The sequence below is a fragment of the Pristis pectinata genome, chromosome 3 (assembly GCF_009764475.1).
Source record: "Pristis pectinata isolate sPriPec2 chromosome 3, sPriPec2.1.pri, whole genome shotgun sequence".
NCBI classification, from domain to species: domain Eukaryota; kingdom Metazoa; phylum Chordata; class Chondrichthyes; order Rhinopristiformes; family Pristidae; genus Pristis; species Pristis pectinata.
Window position 1 is genome coordinate 121905244 of NC_067407.1, and position 16652 is coordinate 121921895.

Below are 16652 nucleotides of genomic sequence, written 5' to 3' on the forward strand. Positions count from 1 at the left end.
TACTGATCCATACCTCAGTCCTAAATGTCCAACCCCTTCTCATGAACACCCAAAACCCCCTTGCTGCCATTTCCCTCCTCAACAACCTTCCTGACCAGTAACTTCCAATCTTAACTGTTGATCTCAGCCCCCACTGATTAATGACCACAGCCCCCCTCCCTGAGTTGCGAACCCCAACCAATCTCTAGCATCCTACCCTCACTGTGATCCATAAACTTATTAGTTCATCTGTGAAACTCTCCACTCCTCACATACCATGTCTTGAGCTAAGAGTGCTATTTAATTTTCTAGCCACAAAGTCATCTTTGGCCCACCTTGCTCTGTTTGCAAATATTCTTTCTCACCCTTGCCACCTTGCTGCTAATAAATGACCCATAGCTCCCTTTTTTTTGCTGGAATGCTTTTTGTGTTTTCTTCTCTGTGCTTGATCATCATTCTCCTTTGAAAGACATTGACTGTGCTGGGTCTGGCCCAGTGGAGGGACCGGGACCGGTAAAAAAAAAGCCAGTGACATACTTCTGTTTATACTTTGTTTTGCCTCTAACCAAACCTGACAACCCTATCTAATCTGCACTCAATGCTATAATTTATGTAAGCAATTGATTAAACTGTTCTTGTTAAGTTTATTAATAGATGGAATATTACTTTCTTTTGCCAGGATTTACTTCACGTAATAATTCCAAAGGTTGGAGATAGCGCCAGATGACAGTAATTACCACTTAACCATTTTAGTCGCCACCTAATTAACTGTGCACCTTTCCATAGAAGGCAACTTAATGGAATGAAATAAACTACAAATTCTTAAAACTAAGTTAAATGCTAAATGCAAAACTTAACTAAATCTTGGAAAGAAATCAACCCATAAACTTCCTCACTCACCAAAATCCTGGGATTTGTCCTTGTGCCTATCAGAGATTCTGACAGGTTCAGGCAATGGGAATCAAATGTAACTGGCTTGCCAAACATTACAGTTCATTATATATCTTCATTGCATTTGGAAACTAGGTACAATCAAAATACAAAATGTGGCCTCAGGATTGCACATTTTATTTCTGTCTAACACCAAAGTTCTGTTGTTATAAATCAAATGAGAGAAGTAATGGACAAAATTAAGGAGACAGATAATCAGCAAACTTCTGCACCTACAATCTAATTTCTAAAAGAGTTGGTCGCATAGATAGTGGATGTCTTCGTGATGATCTTCCAAAAATCCCTAGATTTTGGAACATTCCTGGCTGATTAGGAGATAGCAAATGTGATGCTATTATTCAAGAGAGAAGAGAAAGAGAGAAAATAGGAAACTATCGATTAATTAGCCAGACATAAGTTGTTGGGAAATGTACAAACTCATAATTAAGAATTTTGTAATAGACCACTTACAAAATGATAATGTAATTTGATAGATCCAATACAGTTTTGTGAAAGATAACAGATGTTTGATCAAATCGAGTTTTTGAGGAGATAGCTAGAAGGGAGAACCAATGAATGTAGTATACCTGACCTTTTAAAAAGCAGTTGATAAGGTGCCAAACAAATTGTTGTTACTTAAAAAAAACAATTGACTTATGGCTTAAATTACTTAAACCATAATTTATGGTTATGGAATTTGGTGTAACGTATTGTGTTTATAGAACAGAAAACAGATTAGCAGTAGTCGGGTTGATTTCAGGTTAGCAGGCTGCTTCTGTGGGGTGCTATAATTATCAATTGTTTACTTTCTAGTCCTAGGAACTGTGTATAATGTGTCCAAGTTTGTTGACAATACAAAGATAGATGAAAGGAAGATGGAAAGAGACTGCCATGGTCTATATACATGAGTATGTAGATAGGGACAGATTGAACATAATGTGGAAAAATGTAAGATTATTCATTTGATAGCCAGAATAGAAAATAGAATATTGTTAAAATGGCGAGAAACATGTAAATGTTGGGATCTTGATGTGCTGGTTTATAAAACAGAAAGTTAAGTTGCTGGTAAAACAAGCAAACAAGACACAAGAGGCAAATGAAATTTTGGCCTTCATTACAATAGGGGTGGAGTACAGACAAAATATGTCTTCTTACTATTTTACAGGGTTTTGGTAATGTGTGTAGCACTGTCAAGGTTATGTTCATTTCAGAGGCAGTGCAGAATGGATCACCACATTGATTCCTGGGATAAGGGGCTTGCCCTTTGTGGAACAATTAGACTATACTGAAATTCAGAAGAAGGACAGGTGTTCTCATTGAAACACAGTCATTCTGAGAAGGATTGAGTGGTAGATGCTGAGGAGCTGCTTCCTCTGGCTGTGGTATCTAGGACTAGGGGCTATAGTCTCAGGATAAAGAGTCAGTAATTGAGGACCACAAGGAAAAAATCTTTACTCATTGTGTAGATCTTGGAATTCCCATTCTCAGATGGCTGTGGATGCTGAATTGTTAAATATGTTCAAGGCTGGTACTGATGAACTTTTGGACACTAGTGGAAGAGATAGGAGAGTGGACAAGGTACAGCCTTGATCTATTTAAATGCTAGAGAAGGCTTAAGGGGCTATAGGGCCTATTCTTGCTTCTTATGTTTTTAAATTGCACCCAGGTGTGCTAGCATGAAAGAAATAAGGCATGACAATTCATTCATCCCTAACGTCTCTTTAAAAACTATTCTGAAACCAAAAAAGAATATGAAAATTATAAGTTTTGTAATTGCTGCTTTGTAGCACCCACATTTTTCTCAGTCTGGTGTCTCACTAGTTAATACGTAGTTTGTACAGTGCAAGTTTATCTCGCCTGTTCAGGTCATCACACACTGAAGCACCGGAAGGTAATTTAGTGTTGATTGGTCCATCAGAGAGCTCTCATTAAGCTCTTTATTGATGCATCAGCCTGACATTATGACGTATAATACCTCTTTGTTCCTCACTCCTGAGCCCATAAAAATTTTGAAAATATATGGAATAATTAAAAGAAGATTACAATTACTGGATTAATATGAGCAAATTGATGTTAATCGCAGTAGCTTTGGCAGCACTGTTATGTTGGTGAATCTGACTGTTCCTGGCCTTAATTTGCAATGTACTTTGAGAATATTGGTAGATAAGTGCACAATAAAAAGCTTCCTGTAAGGGAAATTAACCTGATTCACCAAACTCTTTGGGGAGAAAATGTGCCCTTTCTAAGTGTTTCAGCAGCTTGGGGATAGTGTTATACTAAGTACTGTTGTGGGAAATTATTGAGAAGACAAAATTGTCTTGAAAGTAATGATTAAAATTCCATCAACACCGAAAAAGTACTTATTTAATTAGTTGACATTTATGGATTCTTCTAGGCAATTATAAGTCATTTACATAATCTTTTTATAGGAAATGAAAAGATTCAGAGATAATTTCTAATTGCTTATTCCTTACCCCATGTACAACAATGAGAAAAATGTACTTCTAGGATAACATAAAGGCTGTACATACAAGGACTGTTTGTCTGGCTGCCAAGTACCGGAAAGTACCGACCACAGGATGCACTGTGCAATCTGTGGTCAGCTGCTAAAAAAAATTAGGAAAGTATGCCTCAAGTACACAGAACAATCATATAGCACAGAAGAGGGGCAGTTGTCTCACCATGACATTTTGGGTGACAGGCCTTGATTTGGGAGGCTTTTTGAATATAGCTAATTGCAGGCCTTTAGAGCAGAATATTCCTGTGCTCACTGCCTGCTATATTGGGCACAGCATCAATGAATATTTTGGCTATGTTTTTCTAAAGTTCTTTTAAAGGCCTTTCCACCTGCAGCAATGTTTTCTTCCTAACAGATTTCATTGGGTGTGGTGGAGATTTGCCCTCATATATACCCATAGCTAGAATAATATGGAACACAATTTTGTCTCTTATTGGCAAACAAATGGGCCAAAATTTAGCTGGAATCAAACTAAATACCAAATGATTTCTTCATCTTTACTGCCCCATTAACATTCCAATTGGGATGCTAAGATGGAAGTTAACATTATAATACCTTAAATTACTCTTGAATAGGTTAATTTTAAGGTGTGAATCTATCTGTTTTTTTTTCTGTAGGGTGACAGAACCATTGGATTCCTTCTCGGATACCCCAACCAGCAAATTCAATCGATCACTTATAGGTAAGTAATTGATTTGTTGCTTTCAGTACATGAAAACTGTTATCTCATACAAAATATTACTTCTGATTCAATGCTAAGCTCTATCTTAAGATGTTGTATTGTGAAGTAATCAGAGTTGCATATTACTTGTTTCTAAAGAAATGAAATATAAACCACAAGAGTCCCAACATGGCTGGTTAGGAAAGATTAGATGATTGAAACATTGCATCAATCTACCCCTGGAATGAGGATAATCTCTTCCAGCAACCAGAGAGTGCAGAGTGCCGGAAATTAACGAGGAGTGAATTTTTTTTTCTTTCTCGCGTTCGGGATAGCGGCGAGTGACTGCGCAGGTGCGTGACGTCACTCGGAAGTGCACGGGCGATTTAAAAGTCGGAGGTTTACCTTCAGTTTTCTTTCCAGCGACCAGAGAGCGGAGAGTGCCGGAAATTAACGAGGAGCGAGTTTTTTTTTCTTTCTAGCGTTTGGGATAGCGGCGAGTGACTGCGCAGGCGCGTGACGTCACTCGGAAGCGCGCGGGCGATTTAAAAAGCAGGCCACCATATCCAGCGGGCAGCGTCGGAGCGGGCAGCGGAGTGAGAGGGAGCAGAGTGGGTTAGGCTTTGGCTCAACGGGCTTCGGCGAGAGCGGGAAAGAGGTGAGACTAATAGAGAGGGGGTAAGTTATTAGTTTATTTGTTGAACTCAGTAGTATTCAGCAGTATGCATCTGGGGTTGGTCTTATGTTTGGAGTGTCAGATGTGGGGACCCTGGGAGACTACCAGACTCCCCGATAACTACATCTGCGCAAAGTGCACCGAGATGCGGCTCCTCATGGAATGGATTGAGAGTCTGGAGCAGCAGCTGGATGACCTTCGGTTGGTTAGGGAGAGCAGGCAGAAAATAGACAGGAGTTATAAAGAGTTTGTAGACAGCACCTCTGTGGCGGTCCCCCTCAAAAACCGATATCTCATTTTAGATTTGGTTGGAGAGGATGACCTGATAGAGGAAGACCTCAGCAACCGGGACCTTGGCACCATGCCTGGTACTGTGGTCCAGCGGAGGAAGTGAAATGCAGTGGTTATTGGGGATTCTATAGTAAGGGGTACGGATAGCAGATTCTGCGATACCGACAATGAGTCTCGGATGGTGTGTTGTCTCCCTGGTGCCAGGGTACGGGATATCATGGACCGGGTCCAGAATATTCTGAGGGGAGAGGGTGAGCAGCCAGAAGTCTTGGTACATGTAGGTACCAATGACATAGGTAGAAAAAGAGAAGAGGTCCTGAAGGAGGAATACAAGGCATTAGGGAGAAGGTTGAGAAGTAGGACATCAAGGGTAGTAATCTCAGGATTACTACCTGTGCCACGTGTCAATGATAGGAAGAATAGAAAGCTCTGGCAGATGAATGCGTGGCTGAGTGACTGGTGCAGGGGGCAGGGCTTCAGATTTTTGGATAATTGGGACCTTTTTTGGGGGAGGCATGACCTATTCGCTAAGGATGGGTTGCACCTAAACTCCAAAGGGTCCAATATCCTGGCGGGAATGTTTAATTTAGTTGTAGGGGAGGGTTTAAACTGATCTGGCAGCGGGATGGAAACCAGGATGTTAGGTTACAAGATGCTAAGGTAAGGGAGGAAGTTTATAGAAACAAGTCCAATGAGGATGGCAAGAAGGACAGGCAGGTGAGAAGTCAGGATAATTTGCTGAATAATAGAAGTACAACAAATCAGAATGTTAGGATAGGGGATGAGGTATATAGGAACATGTCTAAGATAGTATGTAGTGAAGATGGTAAGAACGATAGACAGGTGGAAAGTCAGGATAATCTGCTGAACAATAGTAGTACAACAAAATCAATAGCAGATACCGGACTAAACGTACTATATTTAAATGCACGTAGCATTAGGAATAAAGTAGATAACCTAGTGGCACAACTACAGGTTAATAAATACGACATTGTGGCAATCACCGAGTCATGGCTTTATGACGGATGTGATTGGGAACTGAATGTCCAGGGGTACACAGTGTATAGGAAGGATAGGCGGGTAGGCAGAGGGGGAGGTGTGGCCATGATGGTTAGTAGTGATATAAAATCAATAGAAAGGAAGGACATTGGGTCAGAGGAGGTGGAATCCTTATGGGTGGAGCTAAGAAATAGCAAGGGTAAAAGGACAATAGTAGCAGTCATATATAGGCCCCCTAATAGCAGTCAGGAAGTGGACGATAAGTTGCAGTTTGAGATAGAAAAAGCATGCCAGAGTGACAATGTGAAGATAATTATGGGGGATTTTAACATAAAGGTGGACTGGGAAATCCAGCAAGGCGGTAGAACTCAGGAGAGTGAGTTTGTGGAATGTCTAAGGGACGTTTTTCTAGAGCAACTTGTTGAAGAGCCCACCAGGGGATTGGCTGTTTTGGATTGGGTGCTGTGTAATGAACCGGAGGTGATTAGGGAACTAAAGGTAAAGGAACCGCTGGGAACAAGTGATCACAATATGATTGAGTTCAGTTTCAAGTTTGAGAAGGAGAAGCTGATAACTGGTGTATCGATATTTCAGTGGAACAAAGGAAATTACAATGGTATGAGAGAAGAGTTGGCCCAAATTGATTGGAAAAGTAAGCTAGCTGGAGGGACGGCGGAGGAGAAATGGAAGGAATTTCTACAGGAAATAAGGAAAATGCAGGATAGATATATTCCAAGAAAAAAAGGTTTTGAATGGAAAAAAGGCACAAATATGGATAACAAGAGAGGTGAAGGCTAAAATAAAAGCAAAAGGGGCGGTGTACAAAGAAGCAAAAATTATTGGGAAAACAGAAGACTGGGAAGCTTTTAAAAACCTGCAGAGAGAAACTAAGAAGGTCATTAGGAAAGAAAAGATGAATTATGAAAGGAAGTTGGCGGATAACATTCGAAAGGATACTAAGAGTTTTTTTAAATACATAAGGAGTAAAAGAGAGACACAGGTTGATATAGGACCAATTGATAATGGTGCAGGAGATATTATAATGGACGATAGAGAGATGGCAGAGGAATTGAATGAATATTTTGCATCGGTCTTCAAGTGGAGGACATCAGCAATGTGCCAGTTAGTCAGGAGTCTCACGAAATGGAACTGAGTTCAGTTAAGATTACTAGGGAGAAGGTGCTAGGAAAACTAAATGGGCTAAAGACTGATAAGTCTCCCGGACCGGATGAGGTGCATCCCCGGGTTCTGAAGGTGGTGGCTTTAGAGATAGCGGAGGCATTGGTGATAATTTTCCAGGAATCGATAGATTCCGGCATGGTTCCGGAGGACTGGAGGGTCGCAAATGTAGTTCAGTTGTATAAGAAAGGTGGAAGGCAGCATAAAGGAAATTACAGACCTATTAGTCTGACGTCAGTGGTGGGAAAATTATTGGAATCTATCCTCAAGGATGGGGTTACGGAATACCTAGAGGCGCAAGGCAAGATAGGTTTTGTGAAGGGAAGAACCTGCCTGACCAACCTATTGGAGTTTTTTGAAGAAATCACAGGTAGGGTGGATAAGGGAGAGGCGGTAGATGTTGTGTATTTAGACTTTCAAAAGGCCTTCGATAAGGTGCCTCACAAGAGACTGATTAATAAGATGAGAGGTCATGGAATTACGGGTAGGATAACAGAATGGGTGGAGCATTGGCTGGTTGGCAGGAAGCAAAGAGTGGAAATAAAAGGATCTCGTTCTGGTTGGTTACCGGTTACTAGTGGTGTGCCGCAGGGGTCGGTGTTGGGACCGCTCCTTTTTACCTTGTACATTAACGATTTGGATGACGGAATAAATGGTTTCGTGGCTAAGTTTGCGGATGACACCAAGATAGGTGGAGGAGTAGGGAGTATTGAGGAGATAGGAAGGTTGCAGAGAGACCTAGACAGTTTAGGAGAATGGGCAAAGAAATGGCAGATGAGATTGAATGTTGAGAAATGTGTCAGTTGTACACTTTGGAAGCAGAAATAAGAGGGCAGATTCATTATCTAGAAGGAGAGAAATTCAAAGTACGGAAGTACAAAGGGACTTGGGGGTACTCGTGCAGGATACCTTAAAGGTTAACCACCAGGTCGGATCGGTGGTAAAGAAAGCGAATGCTATGTTGGCATTCATTTCGAGAGGTATAGTGTATAAAAGTAAGGAAGTGTTGATGAGGATCTACGGGGCACTAGTGAGGCCTCATTTGGAATATTGTGCGCAGTTTTGGGTCCCACATTTTAGGAAGGATGTGCTGACGTTGGAGAGGGTTCAGAGGAGATTTACGAGGATGATTCCAGGAATGAAAGGGCTTACGTATGATGAGCATTTGTTGGCTCTTGGACTGTACTCACTGGAGTACGGAAGAATGAGGGGGATCTCGTAGCGACATTTAAAATGTTGATAGGAAAGGACAGAGTAGATGTGGCTAGGCTGTTTCCCTTGGTGGGTGAGTCCAGGACCAGAGGGCACAATCTTAAAATTAGAGGGTACAGTTTCAAAACAGAGATGAGGAGAAATTTCTTTAGCCAGAGGGTGGTGAATTTGTGGAACTCCTTGCCACGTACAGCAGTGGAGGCCAGATCAGTGGGGGCGTTCAAGGAGGAGATAGATAGATATCTAAATAGTCAGGATATCAAGGGATATGGGGATAAGGCCGGAAATTGGGATTAGAATAGGTTTTTGTCCCCATTCCCCATTTCTCATTTCTTTTTTCCCTTTTCCTTGGAGCAGACTCGATGGGCCGAATGGCCTGCTTCTGCTCCCTTGTTTTGTGATCTTGTGAACTGTTTATATTATAAAATTCAACTTTGACAGATAGCCATGATGCTTCATGGCATCAGGTGAAACAATGGCAATAAACTATACTCATTGCTACATGCCTGCCTCCCCTTAAGTTTTGAATTATTATTTGTCCACACTAAACGTCAGTTAGCAAGAGCAGGAAACCTATTCTAGGTGGCTGATCTACCACAAGAGGCACAGTAATACCGTAACCAACCACTCTGACTGAGTTCTGAAGAATTAGGATGCCAAACTGGACCAGCAGGAGGCAGCAGGGAATGAAGAAAAGAGAATATCTTGCCAACCTTACTGTCATAAATTTGTTTGTCCACAAGGGGAATGATCACTGCATAGTCATTATAAGACAAAATCTTATCTTTTAAGCCCAGCAATGCACTCTCAGTTGATAATAATAAATAAATAAATATGCTGTACATATTCTGGTACCAAGGAGGGCACAATAATATACATTTCTCACAAATAAGAGTCAGATTTACCTACATTCATATGCCCCTTAATATCACAAAGTATACATTGGATCAATTTAAAATTTGGTACTATGCTTTCCTATTTCAGAGATAAGGTGCTGGCTGGGTTAAAAGGTAACACTGCTGAATTTAGCAAGTGCTGAAAATTGTAAATTTGTTTTCAATCCATTCTGATGCATTTGACAGTGTGTTTAAAGGCTGTAATTTTGGGAAAGCTATTTAACTTATTCTACAACTTCCATATAAAGGAAAATAATGTGGAATGCCATAGTATTTATTATACTTTGAGAAGTTATAAAAGAATTAGATGAAAAAAATAAGTAGAAGCAGGAGTAAGCTGCCGACCCCACCACTCAAGAAGATCATGGCTGCACTAAACCTATATCAAAAAATCCATCGATCTCTAGCTTGAATATACTTTGCCACTGAGCCTCCACAGCTCTCTTGGATAGAGGCTTCCAAAGATTTTCAACCCTGCAGAAGAAATTTCCACTCATCTTTGTTCGCAACATCCTACCCTTTATTTCAAGACTATAGCCTCTTCTAATTCTAGACACCCGGTCAAGGAAAACTGTTACGTCAATGTTTCAAAGAAATCACCTTTCATCCTTCTGAAATCCAGATAGTATATGCCCAGCCTGGGAATCTCTTCTCATATGAAAATCTCTCCATCCCAGAAATCAATCTAGTAAACATGCACTAAACACTCTCAACTGCAAGTATATCCTTTCTTAGGTAGGTAGATAAGAACTATATACAGTATTTCCAGATGTGGTCTCCCCAAGGCCCTAAGTAATTGGAGGAAGACACTTCTACTCTTAGTATTGGTATTGGTTTATTATTGTCACTTGTACCGAGGTACAGTGAAAAGCTTGTCTTACAAACCGATCGTACAGGTCAATTCATTACACAGTGCAGTTACATTGAGTTAGTCCAAAGTACATTGATGTAGTACAGGTAAAAACAGTAACAGTACAAAGTAAAGTGTCACAGCTACAGAGAAAGTGCAGTGCAATAAGGTACAAGGTCACAACAAGGTAGATTGTGAAGTCATAGTCCATCTCATTGTATGAGGGAACTGTTCAATAGTCTTATCACAGTGGGGTAGAAGCTGTCCTTAAGTCTGGTGGTACGTGCCCTCAGGCACTTGTACCTTCTACCCGATGGAAGAGGAGTGAAGAATGTCCCGCGTGGGTGGGGTCTTTGATTATGCTGCCTGCTACACCAAGACAACGAGAGGTAAATACAGAGTCTAAGGAGGGGAGGCTGGTGTCCATGATGCGCTGGGCTGTGTCCACGACTCCCTGCAGCTTCTTGCGGTCCTGGGCAGAGCAGTTGCCGTACCAAGCCGTGATACATCCAGATAGGATACTTTCTATGGTGCATCGGTAAAAGTTGGTGAGAGTCAAAGGGGACAAACCAAATTTCTTTAGCCTCCTAAGGAAGTAGAGGCACTGTGAGCTTTCTTGGCTGTGGCATCTACATGATTTGACCAGGACAGGCTGTTGGTGATGTTCACACCCAGGAACTTGAAGCTCTCAACCCTCTCAACCTCAGCACCATTGATGTAGACAGGTGCATGTACACCGCCCCCTTTCCTGAAGTCAATGACCAGCTCTTTTGTTGACACTGAGGGAAAGGTTGTTGTCATGACACCATTCCACTAAGCTCTCTATCTCCTTCCTGTACTCCGACTCATCACTGTTTGAGATACGGCCTACAATGGTGGTATCATCTGCAAACTTGTAGATGGAGTTAGAGCAGAATCTAGCCACACAGTTGTGAGTGTATAGGGAGTAGAGTAGAGGGCTGGGGGCGCAGCCTTGTGGGGCACCAGTGTTGAGAATAATTGTGCCGGAGGTATTGCTGCTTATCCTCACTGGTTGCGGTCTGTTTTTTTAAGAAAGTCAAGGATCCAGTTACAGAGGGAAGTATTGAGTCCTAGGTCTCGGAGTTTGGTGACAAGCTTGCTTGGGATTATTGTATTGAAGGCAAAGCTGTAGTCAATAAACAAAAGTCTAACGTATGTGTCTTTACTGTCCAGATGCTCCAGAGCTGAGTGTAGGGCCAGGGAGATGGCATCTGCTGTAGACCTGTTTTGCCGATAGGCGAATTGCAATGGGTCCAGGTTGTCTGGTAGGCTGGCGTTGATGCGCGCCATGACCAACCTCTCAAAGCACTTCATGATGGTGGATGTCAGAGCCACTGGTTGGTAGTCATTGAGGCATGTTACCTTGCTTTTCTTTGGTACCCGGATGATAGTGGTCTTCTTAAAACAGGAGGAAACCTGAGATCAAAGCAGGGAGAGGTTGAATATGTCCGCAAATACTTCTACCAGCTGATCAACACAAGATCTGAGCACGCGGCCAGGGACACCATCTGGGCCAGATGCTTTCCTCGTGTTCGCTCTCTGGAAGACTGATCTTACGTCCTCCACTGTGATCACAGGTTTAGCTGCGTTGGTGGCTGTCAGGGTGGATGGTGACAATCCACTTCCCTTCTGTTCAAAATGTGCATAGAATGCATTAAGTTCATCAGGAAGGGATGTGCTGTTGTTAGCTATGCAGCCCGACTTCGTCTTGTAGCCTGTTATGGCATGTAAGCCCTGCCATAACTAGAGGCTGGTCAGGGACTCTATTTTGAGTTGGTATTGCCTCTTGGCATCCCTGATAGCTTTCTGAAGGTCATACCTCGATTTCTTGTACCGATCAGGATCACCAGATTTGTGTGCAGCAGTCCTCTCCTTCAGTAGGGAGCGGATCTCCTGGTTCATCCATGGTTCCCTGTTTGGGAACACCTGTATTGTCTTCTTTGGTACACAGTCCTCCACATGCTTCTGATAAAGTCTGTGATGGTGGTGACATACTCAAACCTATGCAAAAATTCTTATACGCAAATCCTCTTAAAGACTAACATACCACTTGCCTTCCTCATTGCTTGTTGAATCCACATTTTAACTTTCAGTGACATGTACAAGGACACTCAGATGCCCCTGAACACCAACATTTTTCAATCCCTTGCCATTTCAAAACGCTTCACCTTTTTTTCTACTAGAATGGTTTTTCTATATATCCTGTAGTTTTTCTATGTCTATAGCCTAGTAATTTCTAGGGTAGGGACACGTTCGGTGCAGCTTTGTGGGCTGAAGGGCCTGAACTGTGCCGTAGTTTTTCCTATGTCTATGTTCTATGTTTCTATGTCTAGAATGGATGATATTGCATTTTTTTTACATTATATTCCAAATGCCATTTCACTTAAGCTGTTTGTATCTTCTTGAAAATAAAAAAAACTACAGATGCTGGAAAGTGGAAATAAAAACAAAAAATGCTGGAAGCACTTAGCAGATCAGGCATCATCTGTGGAAAGAGAAGCAGAAAAGTTTTAGGTTAAGGACACATGATCTGTTCTGACCAGAGATCATGGAAATGAGACAGCACCTGATTCTCTTTCCACAGATTCTGCCTGATCTGCTGAGTGTTTCCAGCATTTTCTGTTTGTAACTCCCTGAAGCCTTTCTGCATCCTCCTTGTACGCCCCACTGCCAGAGGGATTTATATCATCAGCAAGCTTGCACTTTCACTTTTTGCATTTGATCCCTTTTTGCACTTGATCCCTTTGTCCACAGTGGAATTACATTTGCTAGCTTCCAATTTGTGTAATCTTTTCTAGAATTTATGGAATTCTGGAAGATGATAACTAGTGCATCCACCATCCTCTCAAAACCTATGGATGCAGGTCATTGGGTCCTAGATATTTATCACCTTTCAGTCTAGTTAGTTTCCACAACAATTTTTTTTACCAGTATAAATGTCCTTCAGCTCACCTATACTGAACCTGTAGTTTTCTAGTATTTCTAGGATATTTTGCGTGCCTCTTTCATTTCCTTATTCTCCAATATAATTTTTGCAATCTCATTCTATAAGGAACCCACATTAGTTTTAGCTAATTATTTCCATTTTCCAAGTCTATAGAAGCTTTTACAGTCTTCTTCAGTTTCTTATTAGGCTATCCACCTTTCCTTTCCTTATCAATGTCTTGGTCTTCCTTTGCTGAATTCTGAATTTTGTTAATTCTCAGGCTTACTCTTTTTGGAAACATTATAGACCTTTTTCTTTAATCTAGTACTTTCTTTAACTTCCCTTGACAGCCTTTGCCAAACCACTTTTTCTGTTTTTGCCTTAAGGGATTTATATAATTTGCAAACTATGTTGTAATTATTTAATGTATCACAGAAACATGGCTTTTGGCCCATCACGTCCATGCCAACCATCAAATACTATCTGTACTAATCCTGTTTACCAGCACTTGATCTTTAGCCTTGGTGATTCAAGTGTTTGTCTTGATACCTCTCAAGTGTTGTGAGAGTACTTGCCTCAACCAGCAACTCAGGCAGTGCACTTCAGATTCTAACCATCCTCTGGGTGAAAAAGTTCCTCCTCAAATCCCCTCTAAACCCCTTACCCTTTATCCTAAACCTATCACCCCCATATTTTAGGAACCTCTTCCATGGGGAAATATTTCTTAAAATCTACCCTATTTATGCTCCTCATAATTTTGTATACTCTATAATGTACTCATGCTCAGCTTCTTCTGCTCCAGGGAAAACAGACCCAACCTATCCAGTCTTTTCTTCTAACTGAAATGTTCCTTCTTGGTGAATATCCTGGTGAATCTCCTCTTCACCCTCTCCAGTGCAATCACATCCTTCGTATAACATGGCAACCAAAACTGCACACAGTATTCCATTTGTGACCTAGCCAATTTTTTATTAATGTTGTAACTTGGTCTTTAATTCCTGGCCAGTGAAGGCAAGTATTCCATAAGCCTTATTCACTGCCTTATCTATCAGTCGTGCCACCATCTTGGATTCTTGGAGTTGTCCACTAAGGTCCTCTTTCCCTCAATATTCTCTAGGCACTACAATTCATTGTTAGACAGCTTTTGTTTACTGTAATATCTGTTAATGTAGCTTCCCAATCCAACTTGTACATTTTGTCTTTGTAGTTTGCTTTATTTATATTTAAGATCCTCTTTTTAGATGGAACCAGAACAATTTTATATACAATTGCATTATATTTGGTTGCCCAAAGACCCTCTAGCTACCAGATCTACAATTAACACTTTCTCTTTTTGTCCCACAATACTACACCTTAAATAGCTTCCTTGTTGGTTCCTTGACATGCTGATTTAAGAGAAAGCTGTTCCTTATGCACTACATGAATTCATTTGCTGCTCTATTCCTTCTAATTTGATTTGCCTAGTCTATCTGTCAATGGAATCTCCTGTGATCACTGTAATATCCCTGATGCATGCACCTGTGATTTCCTGAATTATAATATTACTGCATTACTACTACTTTATGGGGGTCTTTATCGTTTTCTGCTCCTCACTATTGCTTAGAAAAAACTGATTTGACTCCTTGATTTTTTGAACGAAGGTTCTTTATCCCATTCTTTAAATATCAAGGCTGTCTCACCTCCTATTCCATTTTGCCATTCCCTTCTGAAAGTTAAGTGTACTGGAATATATATTTTCCAACCTTGGTCACTTTGCAGCCCTATATATATTGGCTATTAGATTGTATACATTTATTTCTATTTGTGTCATTAATTCTTCTACCTTGTTATGAATGCTCAGTGCATTCAGATAAAGAGCTTTCAGTTTTGTCCTTGTCCCATTTTTCCCTGCTCAAATTCTAATAGAAAGCATTTGCATGCACGGTCCTTCCTGACAGACTCAATTTATCATTACCCATTTTGCTAACCTGCAGTTTCACTTTGTCATTTCTCCTAAACTGGTTACCCAAGAAATAGAACGTGATGAATCATCTTTCCTGACAGTGAACTTGGTGATAATGTTTGATTAGAATCAATGAAATGTTACTGACCTGAAATGTTACTTCCTGTTTCTTTCTCCATAGATGCTGCCTGACCTGCCAAATATATCTAGCATTTTGTATTTTTATTTCAGATATCCAACATCTGCAGCTTTTTTGTCTTTGAAGTTCTGATCAAGGCACTATGACCTTTAAAATTAGGAGTGGTGTCAGAAAGAAATTCTTCAAAAAGAGGCAGTGGAAATTGGAAACTAACATTTCCAAAAAGCTGCAGAGGCTAAATCAATTGAAAATTTCATAACTAGATTTTAGAACCAAAGCAAGTAGATGGAAAAGATCATTAGCTATTGAAAAGTCTAACAGGCTCTTGGGCTGAATGTGCCTGTGTTTCTGAATTGGATGACAGTGAATGAAGATAGCATGAAAGATGAGGACTCCAATTTAATAATACAATTGAGTTGACTGTACAGGCAGTAGTGAGTCCCGTATCCAGGAACATAGTCACCTACAATTATCTAAAGTTAAAATGAGGGAATGGTAAGACCAGCTATATGAACATCTTCTGCAATGTTGGTACTTTTTGCTTAGAAGTAAGATGACAGTACAACTTTTTTGTGGCTGGAAACACTACCAGGCCAGGCAGCATCTAATGAAGGGTTTTCAACCTGAAATGTGAACTTTCCACAAATGCTGCCTGACCAGCTGAGTATTTTGACTGTTTTCTGTTTTTATTTCAGATTTCCAACATCAGCTAAATTTTCATTATTTGTAGCTGGCTTCATTGTGTTTGCACCTCATGTTCTGAGCAGCATAAGCCAATGCGTAGGCACAAAAGTCAGGTCACAAATGTTGACTTTAATGGAGAAGCTTAGTTGTTTGGAACAGTTTAGCTGTTTATATGGCTTTGCACCTTGGTACAAAAAGAAAGATAAGCACACAAAAGGGAATGCATCTTAGATATAAGGCTAATAGAGCTTGAAGTACTACTTGAAAGATTGAAGTTTAAAGACATAGTAATCTAGTTGTTGATCTTTTCACTCTTGAATTTAAAATAGATACTTTCAGAAGTGTGGACTGTATAATATATGTCACTGCCCATTTCTCAAGCAATTAGCTGGAGCATGCTGGATTGATCTTACTATACCTAGTCGTTCAGTCTTATTATACCTCTGGATGGGCATGTGTGTCAGGATTTCAATGAATTTGCATAAAAGTGTTTGAAATATTTTTTCTATATTGGTAATAGGCTGATAAAAGAATAATCTGAATTTAGGTGAATAAATGATTTGTTATATGCTACAAAAATCAGAATGTTGGAAATTAATTAGTTAATTGTAAAACTTCATTCTGAAAATTATGCATTTAATTATATGTGCATTAAACCAATGAGCAATTTATTGATTTTCGTTGCAACATATTGGTTAACTGAGGCATTTCTTTGTATTCCTTGGTTTGTTCCCACATTTAGACTACAC

General features: G+C 40.4%; 2 protein-coding genes across 6 annotated transcripts in view; both read left to right on the plus strand.

Moving 5' to 3' along the window:
• LOC127568791 (CAP-Gly domain-containing linker protein 4-like) overlaps nt 1-16652 on the plus strand; it is a 206060-nt gene that overhangs the window by 155244 nt on the left and 34164 nt on the right. For 3 of the 5 annotated variants that reach the window (XM_052012954.1, XM_052012953.1, XM_052012955.1), the window contains one exon: nt 4045-4109. In XM_052012954.1, coding sequence (XP_051868914.1) covers nt 4045-4109 — 65 coding nt within the window. Of the gene's footprint in view, nt 1-4044; nt 4110-4570; nt 4747-16652 lie in introns of those variants that run through there. The other 2 variants (XR_007956068.1, XR_007956069.1) reach the window with 2 other exon arrangements.
• The window catches only part of zgc:172090 (uncharacterized protein LOC565611 homolog), a 144076-nt gene that overhangs the window by 50624 nt on the left and 76800 nt on the right, over nt 1-16652 (plus strand). The window lies entirely within an intron of this gene.